At 36.1% G+C, this 14,964-nt stretch overlaps 1 protein-coding gene across 9 annotated transcripts in view; it reads left to right on the top strand.

The window, feature by feature from the left end:
- Nucleotides 1-14,964, top strand: part of ppfia2 (PTPRF interacting protein alpha 2) — a 180,838-nt gene that overhangs the window by 96,478 nt on the left and 69,396 nt on the right. The window contains exon 1 of one of the 9 annotated variants that reach the window (XM_065268628.2): nt 225-243. The exons of the other annotated variants lie outside the window; for them this stretch is intronic. Coding sequence (XP_065124700.1) covers nt 226-243 — 18 coding nt within the window. The 5' untranslated portion in view covers nt 225. Of the gene's footprint in view, nt 1-224; nt 244-14,964 lie in introns of those variants that run through there. 9 annotated transcript variants of the gene reach the window in all.

Raw genomic sequence — 14,964 nt, forward strand, 5'->3', positions numbered from 1 at the left:
GGGCTTGATCACAAGACTAGGTCTTTTTAACTCTTATCTCTTTCATTCTTTAGTTCTCACCTACTTTTTTATGTGACATCTATACTCATTATGTACTTATAGACTCATGTTTTTGCATGCTCTGTTTCATTTGCTTATGTTATTTTTCTATTATTTTGTTTTCTTCTTGCATGCCTTTCCTCTTCAGAAGGGATAGATTTCTGAGTTCTGCTTCAATGGTCCAAGATGACGACCTCAAGAAAGGTTTTGTTTTGTTTTGTTTTGTTATTTTTAGTGTAAAGTCTTGGTGGGCTCAGGCTGAGGTTAAAAAAACTCACCAGTACCCTTGTGGTTCATTGGCTTGTTGGTTTTGAGATTATTATCGTTTGTTCACTGTAGTGGGTTTATTGAAATTGTTTGTAAAGTTTAAGGTCCATCTAATAGCTAGCATCATCTTAGTTTATTAACCGATTTGCATACGTTTAAAAACCATTACTTGTATTTTAAAGTCCAAACTGTACAGAAACAAATGGCTCATTCTGCTCGTTTTACATTACACACTTTTGGCTAGACATAATGTAAAGACATCCTAAATAGGATTAACCATATGTTGTGGAATTTTGGTTTCTTATCTTAAAATGCTTAGGAAATAAGTTGCCACTTTAAAGAAGGTAAAATTATTAATGTTTATTTTATTTATGAAATGTTATATAGTAATTTTTAAGACCTTACAGTTATTGTTACGTGAAAGATAGGAAGTGTGTACAAATGATATATAACAATGTGTACTTTAAACATATTCTATGGTACATATACAAAAACATGGTTGTATTTGTTTGGACTTTTGTTATTGTAATTCAACTCCTATCATTACTTTTTAGTGGATTCACCTCATTTCTTTTATCTGTAATATAAGTAGCTCGCATTCGAATTACAGTAATGCAATTTTCTAAGTACAGAGCATTTCACTGTGCCTAAAGCGCTAATGATCATAAGTTTCAAATCAGAACCCATGGTGTTTACATGAAATTAACTTTTTGAAAAGGTCTATAATCTAATTTTTCAATTTGTATCTAACTGTCTATGGATATAATTGTTCTAAAATGTGAATAGTGTTTATACCCATGTGTGTGCACCAGTGTTTAAATATACTATAGAAAAATTGTTTACATGAGACCAAATTGGCATATGACCTCATTGTCTGGAAATGCAATGCAATATATATATAATTCTTATAAATATCAAATGGTAATGAATAGGTCCATTGTGCTCTAGTTATTAACCTGAGCCCATCATGGCTTTAAAAGTGCTGTGACTTTGCATTAGCAATATCACATTCATCTTGTTTTTGTATTGCATTCTTTCTTAAGCCAATATGTCAATACTTTTCTCCTTGCCTACAGTAGTTTCCCTTAGTCAGGCTGACATCACTTATAAAATGTGTCCTTTGTGATACTGTAGGTCATACAGTCATAATTAAAGGTTACATGTGCTTTATCAAGTATAACACATGTACAAAACATCTGATGAAATAAAAAACAGAATAAATATTCAGTCCTTTTTTGTATAAATATGCATGTTTTATATTTCACATTAAATCATCAAGTAAACTTTCCCATGGACTTCTATTATACAAAAAGTTATTGTACACACATTTTTTTGTTAGTTTTTCATCATACAGTAGATTCAGGCTATTACAATTATGTTAAATGTTCATTATTTTGGTAATCGAATAATCTAATGTTTTTATTAAAGATGACTTTTTATTACTCAAAAATAATCGCGTAATTGTGACAGCCCTATACCATAGACCACAAATTCAGCTTGTTATCTCTTTTCTATCCATTTCTACATTGAAATGTAAACGTATCTGGCAGCCATAGACTTCTACACAGTGTGCTCATCCTTATATATCTGCTTTGAGCAATGCCAGTGTCACACAGCTCTGTTTTAAATCATTGGTTGTCCTCCAGCAAGAGCGAGATGATCAGTCAAAAATACGTCAGCCTCAAAGCATGTATGAAGACGTGACGGACAGGCTCTGTAAATAAAGTATGAAAGGGCACGGCACAGACGCCCTCTGTTCAGACTAGCTGTCCATCACTAGCACTCTTTTAAATCATTCTTCTTTAGTGTGCCATGTTTCACCCAACATCTATAATTTAAGCATGTGCAATTGACACAGATTAAGTCAGAAGCAAATCAATATTGACCATCAGCCAAATGATTGGCTGTTTATCCAGTGTTTATAGTGAGTTATTCTATAGGTGTTGATCAAGACAAATGACCCACACGGGCTGTATAGACAGTGTAATGTAAAGTTCAGCTAGACATCCATTTGTCATTGTAGCCGTCACTGTTAAGTTGATGAGGTCCCTGACTTCATTTGGCCTACAATCTTCGAAAGAGTTGTAAGGACCTGGCTGTGAAGTAACTGGATTAATTATTTTAAAATCACAGTTTGAGTCATTTATAACATGCATTTGAAAAAGCAACACTCGTCAAACATAATCATTATAAATATTCTTTATTATCATGAAAATACCTGTAAATGTTTTCCATCAGCTGCCTGCTTAATGGTACTTCTGCGGCGCATATTGAGTTTCTGCACAAGATCCTCATCTGGCTTTTGGATTAAGTGGCATTTCAGCATAATTCATTGAGAAGCATAGCATCAAAATCGCACAATGTACTGTATTGTTACACCCCTAAACGCAACACATGCATCGTTGCACGTATTGTATCACCATATTCTTGTGGATACACAGCCCTATGAGATACTGAATGGCCTGTGATGCATCAAATCTCTCACATCAGTTACTAGGGAAGTCGCGTTTTGAAATCACGTAGTCTACTGAAGAGCTTATAGCTGGGTTTACCCAAGGGGGGCAACCCAATAAGCGAACAAGTCTTCCCTCCATTTCACTCTATCGCTTTTAACATATTGAGTTAGGAGGAGAGGTAATTCAAGAAATGAGACTCAATTAAATTGGAATAAATGAATAATATTTCCATAATTCTCCATGTGTTAAAGGTTTACGGGCTGAGCTCTTGATTGAGCACTTGAGTTGGCCCACTGTTCTGTGGTTTTTCATAAACATCTGAATTTGGGAGGATTTCTCTCATTATGCTTTCATTATGGGTGCTTGTAAATCAGATTCTTCAGTCTGTCAATTTTCTGCAGATGGATTATATAAAGAGTTTTGTGGGACATCACACCCATTTGTCACAGAATGTTTAGTGTCAGACTGATAAGGAACGAGTCACGATGGTTGACTAGTTGTCCAACAACCGTTCAGTACTTTAGCTGCTTGACGGTTTTCACAGATAAACCTTCAATCATTTTTAAAGTGATTGTAGCTGAGTTGGTAGAGCATTGTGTTAAGGTCATGGGTTCAATCTTCAAATGTGTAATTTACTGTAGGTTGCTTTGAATAGAAGTGTCTGCCAGATGCATAAATTTAAATGTAAAAGCACTGTTGCTGCATCCATGCACATTCGGAAGTAATATAACTGCATTGCAACTGCATTGCTGTATTAGGATGACTTGTGTTACTTAAAAAATTGACATCTCGCTATCCCTGCATACTGTTTTCCAGCTTTCCAACTACAGAAGTTGTTTTGAATGCAAGGATGCATCTTATGTACAGTAAATGCACCCTTAAGAAATGCATCTGGTTGAGGTTATTCAAAGATATTCAAGGTTTATTTAAGATTGATTTGTCAACTATTCACTCAGACGGCCATTAAATATTTAGTTTTCAAAATATGTAAATATGTAAAAATGAAGGTTTAGGGTATCACTGTGTTTTCAATGTGAAAAGCTGGAATGCTGAATTTTATAGGCTTGTGTATCTCTTCACCACATTCCCTTGAGAAATACTCTACTCCCATCCTCATGCACACAGCTGCCAAACTACCTTGACATGTGTTCCCAGTTCCATCCTCACAACCGCATCCATGTAGTCCCGCTGGCTGCCCGCTGTCAGCTCTTCTAAATTGAAGTCACCCTGAATTTCTTAGCCGTCTCTGAGGATGCACAGTGCGGGGATCGGACCCGCATTATAGTGATGACCTTTGGTATAACAATGGTTTGATCTATTAACAGGGGGAGTCGGGGAAATGTGTCTACTGGGTAATAGTTGTGTTAAAGTATTGGATTACTCATTATAAATTGGAACAAATAAGGTCACTCACTTAATTAAAGGTTACTTTTGCATTATTACTTATTAGTTTTGTCATTGTCATTAGCTTTGTGTACTATGGAGATATACAATTTTTGCCGTGAACAAGTGTTTATCCTTTGAGTACAGCTGGATTCTGCTGATGCACTCAGATTCATTTTTGTTTACTAGCAGTATTTGAAAGTTTTTAATACATAAATCTCAGAGGCGGCTGAATAAAGTACACTGTATACCATTGATTGGTTTAAACACATGCTTTAGTACTACAGTAACTCATCATGATCGTATATACAGCAACATATACAGTTTCTGTTATTGTATTTAACTTATTTTGATCATGTTGATGTACATTTAAGTGTAATTATTTTTAATAAGTTTGGTTTAAGTAAGTTATGTGAAGTTATTAAAAGGGGTGTGACATCTCGACTTATGTGTTTGTGATTGGATCAAGTGTGAAAATGGGCAGGGCCTTGATACCGTAGCTCCACCTCCGAAACACTATAACGATTAATCGTGACTAATCTTTGCAGAATATATATATATATATATATATATATATATATATATATATATATATATATATATATATATATATATATATATATATATACACACACACACACACATGTGAATATGGCTTAAATATATACATGCATGTGTGTGTGTGTGTTTATTTATATACACACACACACACTCACACACACACACATATATATATATATATATAAATTAAATATATATTTATATATAAATATAAATTATATAAATTATGTGTATGTATATATATATATGTATATATATATATATATATATATATATATATATATATATATATATATATATATAAACACACACATGCATGTATATATTTAAGACATATTTACATGTGTATATACATTTTTATATTTATATTTAATTTATTTAATATTTATTTATTATGTATTTTTTTCTTAATATTATACATGCATGTGTGTGTATTTATATATACATAATTATTATACCCACATATATGATGCAAACAAAAACTTTTATTATGTAAATGATTAGTCTGCAGTTGCAGAATGTGGCTCCAAATGTCAGCTGTCATTTTTAAGATATTTTGGCCTCATGTTTTTACCATGGAAGTCTATGGAGACGCATCATCTATTTTTTTACAGTCATTGTTTGAAATTCACTGACAGTTGCTTGGATAAAACTGCCTAGCAAATATTTTTTTATAATTAGCAGGCAAATGCACTAAAAATGTTTGAAAATTGTATTTAATTTAGTTTGGTGTGAATTTGCACATGATAACATCCATTTGTACATTATGAACTAACATGAGCAATAGTATATGTTTATAAGATAAAAATGAACAAGATTCAAATTTAAATTCTGGCCTTGTCATATCTTCCTCTTATTTTGTTTAATTTTAGTTGGCTTACTACTTTCTCCATCAATAAAAAGTGGCAAACGTCCAAAAAGTATATTTTCGCATGTGCATTATTGTAATGGTAAAATATTGACTAAATTCTGCCACAGTCAATATGTCAGATTGACTTCACTTCATAAATGTAATATGATAAAGAGAGACATTCAAGGTTAACTTCAGTAACCTCTGCAGTATAGCTTAGCATCTTCATTGGATTTGCTATCCCCCAGTTGATGAGATTTGGCCATAATTAATAACATGTCAAGCTTGCCTCTCACTGTGGCCTAATGATCCCCTATAATAAGCATCTGTTTTCAATGTGTTGCAGTTGTCATGACAGGGGTGCTGCCCACGGGAAGGTCCCCATGCATTGCCATCGATTTAGCCTTTCTTGTTTTTTTTTTAAATTCTATTCTTCTCATACTGTAAAGATGTTAGAGAGTAAATGTTCGCAACTTTTCTCTGAAGGATGTAAGCATAGTCAAAAAGAGGACTACTGGGGTAGATGTTTTTTTACGGTTTTAGCGTTAATAGTATTTGACGTAAGGCAATGAATTTAGAGATGCAAGAAAAGAGTTTTGGCATGTTGTGCGTCAGCATGCTGTTACAAAACTCTCCTAAATTAATTCCCTTTAAAGCACTGCAGTTACAGTTTTCATAACACCACCTTCAACAAAAACTGTGAAGACAATTGCTGAGCATTAATCACCTGCTGTGAACAGTTATTAAGCATTAAATATGTAAACAGGTAAATGTAAACATGCACTCTCAGAATAAAATGTACAAAGTTGTCACCGAAGACATTTGTACCTAAATTAGTACCTCACATTTATTAGTACCTTAATGATACATATTAGGACCTTTTAAAAGGGTACCATCCCAGTGACAGTTTTTCTACCTTTTCTCTTAGAATGTGTATATGAATGATTTAGCAAGATTATGCAGATTGTATTTTAGTCATTATGAAAACCGGTAGAAATATTGCAGACGTTTGTATTTGTACAAGTTTAATTATCTGTAGGCGTCCCTCTGGGTTCACTCTTTGGCCATATTCCTTTTTAGCAGTTTTGATCTTTAAAAATCACAGAGATTAAATGTCACTTTTGACTTTGGTGCTGTTTATCGTGTAATGCATGTTCTCTGTTTTTAGCAAGAAAGTCAACTGTCTGTATTAGTCCGTTTCGTCCGGCTCACTTTCATCTCTGGTAATTAATGCACCTTCCATTCTCCAGACCTCAACACACCTACTTTGAAGATTTTTGCTTTATGTTTCAACAAAGGATCGGCACAGCATATGGGTGTCTATAAAGAGCAGTTTCCATGGAAACCACTGATTTTGATGCTTGAATTTAAATAATTAAGTGCATATGGGTATATATATATGACTTTAGGGTAGAGGTTGTTGGATGCTGTTGTGTCACTGTGTCGTGTAGTTAGAAGCTATTTTGCAAGTTGTTTATCTTCTTCACTTTCCCACTAAAGTATGAAGGAAAATTAACTGAACACATTTTTTGTTTGCGTCTATCACATTTGGCTGCAAGCCAAGCAGTCACTTGAAAAAGAGCAAGTATGTTTAGTTCAACTGAATGTGAAGATTTTTGCTCTATGAAATGCAATGACATTAAAGAAGTAGTTCGTAAAAAATGAATTGAATTTACTGTCATTACTTTCACTCTAAAAAATGCTGCATTTTCAACCCAGCCTTGGGTCAAATATGGAGCAGCCAATGTCTGGGCTTGTTTCTTTTTGACACAATGCTGGGATGAAAATAAGTCTTTTTTAGAGTGTACTCATGGCAAATGTCGTATGATTTTGTACATTTACGGTACAACAAGTCATGTTTGTTGTATTACTCACACTTTGACTGTATCCATGTCTAATATTACACCAAGACTTGTATTATTATAGCATCAATCAACACTTCTGGTGTGAGTTAACAGTGTTAAATCTCCTGTACCCTTTTACAGGCAATGTGTTGTTCGTGCTTGATTGTGCAGGCATATGGGCACAGCTATTATTAGTATTAATTTAAATTAAATATGAAGCATTTTTGTCAAATCAACATGGATATTTATGTTACTTTAACTTAGCAAATTAAGTTAAAGAATTTCAGGTTATGTCAACTTATCACAAGACAAAATTTAAAATAGTATTTTGAATTGACTTGCAAGTTGTTTTAACATCATGCTGCATATTTGTTTACAGTGTATTTATGTACCGGTATTTCCTCTATTTTAAAAATGTTTTATTATGCTTTAAATGGAATGGATCTAAAGCACTAGGGGTAAAGCCAAAATTTTATTGACTTCAGATAGTCATTGTTGGATTTCATTTTCAACATTGCTGTGAGCAATGTTAATGTTATTCCTGATCTGTTGGTCTTTTTAATGAGGAATGTAATAGGCTTTATGCCCAGCTGCACTACTTCCTGAACTTCAGCCAGCTCCTTGTTTCCTGTCTGCCATTATTGGACAAACTGATTAATCCAGGTGTGTCTGATTATTGTTGTTGTGACTACTGAGGTCAGGCACGCCTGGATTAATCAGTTTGTCCAGTAATGGCAGACAGGAAACAAGGAGCTGGCTGAAGTTCAGGAAGTAGTGCAGCTGGGAATAAAGCCTATTGGTAAAGGTTATATGTTGTGAATAAGATCGTAATTGGTTTTAACTACATGTATGATTGAACACAAAACATAATGTGCACAGCTGTTTCAAAACTACATCCCTGTACATTGAGGGCTAATGAGAATCATTTAATGCCAAGCAATTCTGTGTGATCAGATCTTATCTGTTTGTCACAGATGAGCTACTGTAAATCAGCTATACAGCAAATGTGTGCAGATTTGTTTTGAGCTGAACAAACAATCCCTTGCTTATGTCACGCATAACATAATATGTCACGAATTGAGTGCATGCCAGTTTGTGAAACCAAGGAGATATTTTTAATTAGTCTCTGGGTAGAAATTAAGCTCAATGATTACTGTTGATGAAGGCTCAGATGAAATGTGGTGAATAAAATTAAAACGAGTGTTTCTTTGAAAACTTTTTGCACTAAAAACAAACCAAACAAAGCAACACATTCTCCATTCTCCAATGCTACACTGCACAGATAATAGAATAGATTATTGTTTGCTATCATTAGCTAGCTTTTTGTAGATTTTTTGTTTCACTTTACCTCAGGTTGGTCCCATCTTAAAAGGATATATGAAAAGGATATTTTTTTGGCTCATAAGTTGCATTGTGGTATTTTTTGGCCAGAAAACTCATAAAGCCCATGGGCTACCTGGCATCTTCAGTCCATAAGAATATAAGGCCAAGGCTAACTCATGAATAAGCCATCCTGCTCAACCCAAACAATCTTCAGATGGTATACAATCATGAGCACAATGAGTGTACTATAACTGACACAATCAAATATAATGGAATGGATAGGATAGAACAGGATAAATTTGGTTTGGTTTGGACAGGACAGGAATAGGAGTGATGGACCGGTATATTGCAGTGGCTGATATATTGGCCGATATTTTTACTATTGGCATCGGCCAATAAATCTTTTAGTACACTTTTCTGTTACTTAAATTTGTTGTTTGTAATGAAAACACGCTAAGATGTAAAGGCTAAGTCGGACAGACAGTCAAACAAGCAATTATTATTCACTTTCAACATGACATTATGTGTGGGATCAGGAAGAACGTGACCTTTAAGTACTTTTAAAAGGGTAAATTTAAAAAAAATTTTTAAAGTTTGTTTCTAATTTACTGTAATTACATTTGTGTTATATTTGTCTCATATCGGCCATATTGCTTCGTAATATTGGCATTGTCCATTAAAAACCCCATATCGGTCAACCCCATATAGGCGTTTGTAGAAAAACTTTTAGTTCCACCTGCATTGCTGTGCCATTAAGTTGCAGCTTCCTGTTGGCATCGTGTCACTTTTCACATCTATCTAACCTGACATTTCACCTCCAAGTGAACCTCAGTCTTCATTAAAAAACCATTGTGGGAGTTTTACTCCCTACGCGCTACAGCTAAAAGTTCAGGGCTTTTATGGCCACCACACGTTCAGGGCCCAGGGACCAAGGAGATCCTGAAAAAGAAAATGGAAACTAGAGGGTCAATGTTTCTCATGTAGTTTAGGATGTTTTACAGTCCCTCTGCCATTTAGTTTTGACAGAACCATCAGTCTAAATTCTGTAGTCCATCTATGAGGAATTCATTCTGGAGACCAAAACTGCTGAACAGGGTACTTGGGGTTGAGTAACAGCAGCAACAATGATGATTGACAGCATCTTGTATATGCAGTGGGTTTTGTAATAGTGACAAGTTATAGGCTTTCATAAGAGTCTTTCTTATGTCCAGGGCTATCGCTGGAGGGAAAACAGGGAATGCTGTCTGACTCAGTAAGGTCCTCCATAGTATAGTTTATTCATTTGCCCAAGGAGACATTGGCATAAGATTTGCGTTACACCCCTGCTTGGGAGCACCTGTAATATTGTAATGTCTGTTGTTTGTTATCTACTGGAGGGGTTTGTTGTGTAAAATAAATGAAGACTGCCTAGCATGCAGTTTTTGTGTGAGCATGTTGTCTCTGTATACCTGTCTGTAAGAGCATGTGGTTGTTTTTCTGCAGGAGGTAAATCCTCTCAAACACACAAGTCTGCTCAAACCACAGCACTTCTATGATAGCTTTGGAGTGAAGACAGATGTATGTGTGTACATGAATATAAAGCAGCACTGGGAAAGCTACTTTGATACTTGAATCTATGAGTATTTCAAGCTACTCATAAGTTAAAGTAGATTAACCATTTTGAAAATGTAATAAGGTACACTACAAGCTCTCAGTAAAGGTTGCTGCTAATACAACGATACTGTAAATATTATTTTACTCCAAAATGTTGAGTCCTTTGAAAAGGGCAGCAAGGCGAGAAATAAAGTTGAGAGTGGAGCAAAACTGCAGGAGAAAGATCAGTTTTGGAGAAGCAAATAGGGCCTAACCGGATTCCCAGCAGGAAAACAATACCTCCAAACCTATTTCGGATAGTAGAGGAGAGCTAGATTCTTCCAAAGAGAGAAGATCTAATTTGAAACCTCAGGTTTGCGGTAAAAACAAATACTCTCAGAAAAACTTGCCTTTGAAAGGTATGTAACTTCAGTATACGCTTTCTGTTCAGTAACGGTGGTAAAAATACCCGGTAAATGAGTTGTTTAATGGACTCCCAAATGGAGGCTGGGCTCTGTGATGGTGAATCCTGCACTGCTGCTGTGGGACTTGAAGCGTGTCTCTCTGTGTGTGTGTGTGAGTATAAACGTGCATCTGCATGTGTTTGAGAAATTCAACGTATGTGATCATTAATGTCACTGCTGGAGTCTGTGCTGATCCCTGTGGCTTTCACTAAATGGTAAAAAATACTCAGCGTGGGAGCGTTGTTAAACAATATATACTGTAATGTGCTGATGTAAAACAAGCATACTACAGAGTTTTAATAGCTACTTGACAAGCACAATATCATGACTTGATATTGATTCAAACGTAAAAACCCTCAAAATCGTCATAAAATAACTGACATCTCATCCTTGTTAACATTGCACCCTAATGTCAGCCAATCAGATCCCAACAAGCTCCCTATTGAAGCCAGCTCTTGGCATTTCTGTCTGCAACGTGCATCCGCGGGTCATTGAACGTAAATCTCCTGCAATACATTTTCCAACCAATAATGCTCAGTAATAAATTAATAATGACTTTACAAGATGTTTTTGTGTTTCAGACATACAGAATTATCCTATGAAACATTAATAGTGTCCTGGGCAGAGTACCACACTAAAGACCTTTAAGAAAATGGCAAAGGTGCACAGCATCAAACATCACATTAATGCAAAGTGAACACTTGCCGTGGGCCCTGGTGCTCCTACCTCTTACCTCTCTGTGTGTTTGTCTGCTTGTCTGTCTGGTTTGGTACAAGTTTTTGCTGTGTGTTTGTCTATCAGTTTATGGATCTTATGTTTTGTAGCAATGCACCAGTTTGCATAATACTGTAGCTGGCATAACTCTAGGTGGCAAGAATGAATCCATCCTGACCTTTAAAACTTGGCGCAGTCTGGCATGTGACACGGATGACTAGACTTATTTACGGACCGTCTGGTCTCGCGTGACGGCCGTCTATTATCCGCAGGGAATGTCGCTCTGTGGCGGACAGGTGATGATAAATCAAAGGACCGGTGTCAATTATTCCGCTTATACCACAGTTAGCTGTGACATTGCTCTGGTGGTTATTTTAAGACATTTGATAGGTTAGGTGTGCGTTTATTGAAAAATGTAACAACCCACGGGTCCTGCTTTTATGAAATTATTGGGCCTGCACCACTGTATCTATTTTTATTGCAACCATTAAAAAGACATACATGGGATTTTAATAAAAGTGAAACAGGCTTTATTTTAACTTAAAAGTGCTTGGAAACAGGCATTAGATTACATCGCTATGTAAACTGGCAACCCACTGACGACCCGCGCATCAGTAATACACATGGAACATTTCTCAACCAATCAGAATAAAGCATTTAAAAGCCCCGTGGTATAAAAGACAAATAATGAATATTCGAAGAATATTGACTTTAAACAGTGTTTATACTTTGGGGAAATTAACCTACCAATGGTTTACTTATAGTTGACTCTCTGTATTAAACTAATACTGCACAAATGACTTTTTTAAATAATAAACACATTTCCCTGAGGCAAGTTAAAACTTTAATACGCTGTTTATATAACAGTATACTAATGGTCTCCTAATTGCAGGCTTTATTTTGCAGGAAAGTTGTGTAGTTTTATAGAGAACTCTCAACAAATGTCAGAGAACTATTTTAATTTGTGTTGTGTATCTGGTTGGTCTGTTTTGCTGTTTGTTTACTACTAGTTTGGGGACTGTTTGTACCCAATGAGTTTCATTCCTGGAATCTGTTACTAATGTATTTGCTGTAGTATAGTAGGTGCTGTAATTACAGGCAGTTAACAAATTATACACAGTTCACGGTAGCAGCACTTTAGCTTCTTTCTCTAATGGATTGTTGAATCCTAGACAGTGATTTTACGTACTACGTTTCAATTGTTTCTTCTGAAGGTAACACCGTCTATGGCTTCCCAGTGTGCTGCTGTGTAAAATCAATTGGGTTGCATTGTTCATCTTAGCTCACCTGTGCCTCTAAACTACTTTCTCCATCCTCTGGTTTTTCAATTGAGCCCTTTCTTCTAAAGTAGAATGTAATGAAAAAAGAGATCAGTGTGCCCAGACATAAAGAACTAAATGAAATGGACTGATTTTATAGACAGGACACCTGAGAGAGTGACTGCGAGTCAGAATCAAGCGGGGTCAAAAGTCAAACTGAGCGCAAATGGCTATCGTCTCACTCGCTGCTCCTCTCATTCCAAAGAGAGAATTGCCTCTCCTGAAACAAAGTTTTTTCAACAGCATGGATTTAAAGCGAAACATTTCTGAATAGTTTTGAAAGTGGCATATTATCTGTCATATTACGTTTTTGAAAATTGTTGATAGTTGCATTTCCACCAAAGCGCGCATTTTTGTTTATTTTCATCTGCTAGCATCAGCAACAAAGCGGTTGTAGCAGCAAAAACACAGCGAAAGAGACAGAAGACAAGTATGTGTTTAGCACGTGTATTTTTTGATTAGCACGTGTATTTTCCAATTGAGACAGGAATTGTGATATTTTCAAAGAGTTTAATTAACTATTTCCCCGCGTCAATTAAGAGAAAACGCTTCCCTGCAAATTACAAGTTTTTCTAGCAATCCGTATTAATCCGATATAATTCACCAGGTGACCCTCTTACCAAGTTATGAAACCCAGAAGTAACCGCTAGGACCAAACAGTTCAAACTTTGTGTATGTTTCGAAGATCGCTCTGAATCTGATCTCTATCAAAAGTCATTCACAAAAATTTTGATCAAAATGTGTTAAGAAGAATCCTACTCATATTTGAGAGGTGATAAAAAGAGAACAAATAAAGGTAGGGTGAAACGTGATTTTTTTTTAAAGCAGAGTTCTTTCATTTGATAAATTGTATGTTTATATATTTAAAGAAGAACATTTTCTGGAAGACATTAAACTTTTGTGAAAATCATAAAAAATGCCGCCGCTGCCTGGCAACTTAAAAAAACAAATGCTGGCGGGGAAACTGCTTAACTGCTTATCTAGGCATGTAATATAAAGATATCAATAAATTAATTGAATCGAATTGTAATTGCATGGAAGAAGTGTTTGATGTATCAGCTAATATCGCATTCCTGGTGGAGAAAATCAACATTGTATTGCATCGTAATGAACTGTTTGATTTACACCGGAAAATGAAATTTCTTTCAAAACGTACATTCATGCCATCTCGGTTATATGACTTCCTTTTTTCAGCTGTACACAATCAGTTTTTTTTACTGCTGTTCTGGCTCTTTGTAGCTGTTAGGACTCTGCCTTAATCTTGTTGGTATTTATATCTAGTTTTGTATGGCAGGGTTCTAACAGTACAATGTTTTGTGTGGGGAATATGTGGTCTATATTAACTATACTAGACCACGTATTTCCTGTGTCTTGTCACTTTTTACCCGCTCCCTTACTTGTTATCATTTCCACCTGTTCCCATCATTAGTTTCCCCTATTTAAAGTCCTTGTGCTCTTTGTTCTGTCTGTGATCGTACTGTTTTGTTCCTGACCTGATTGTTGCTCTCATCAAGTTAAGTCTAGTTTATTGTTCTTTGTCATTCTAGTCTAGTTTAGTCCAGTTCTTTGTCTAATGTTTAATGTAGTATAGTCTAGGCCTGTTTGTGCTTGGTGCATCTTGTTTCATGTTGGTTTTGCCCCATCGTGGGTTTTTGTTTTCTGTTTGTTAAAATAAAGTCTTCAGTTTTTCCCACTACGTCTGCTCTTGGGTTCATTCAACACAAACCCTGACAGGACGATCACAGCACACTGAACCCAGCAGACAGTCCGTTATGCAGTGTGATTCTGACTTGGAGTGGTGGAGTACCCTCTCCAATGAGACCCTGGCTGGCAATGGCCCTTTTCCCCCTCAAGGAGGGCTCTCCCTGAGGGACTATGCTAGATCCGTGGAGAGGAGTAGGGGATGTTTCCCTGAGATCTTGGCCAACTCCTACCTCATTGCTGGTCTTAATGACCCCCCGCCTCTGCAAAGGCGGGAGGAATTGGTCCGTCTTTCCTACCGGGAGTTGGTAGGGCACCTTGTCCAGTGTGAGCAGAAGGCAGGGAGAGAAACCACACTAAGCTCCTTACCATCTTCATTGCCTTCAATCCCGGAGGGCCGTGTCATGGGGGTAATGACACAGGAGGACCCGGCGCTCACCACCTTGGGCCCCACAAGCTCTGCCCAGCCTG

This window comes from Paramisgurnus dabryanus, chromosome 1, assembly GCF_030506205.2.
Source record: "Paramisgurnus dabryanus chromosome 1, PD_genome_1.1, whole genome shotgun sequence".
Classification (NCBI taxonomy): Eukaryota; Metazoa; Chordata; class Actinopteri; order Cypriniformes; family Cobitidae; genus Paramisgurnus; species Paramisgurnus dabryanus.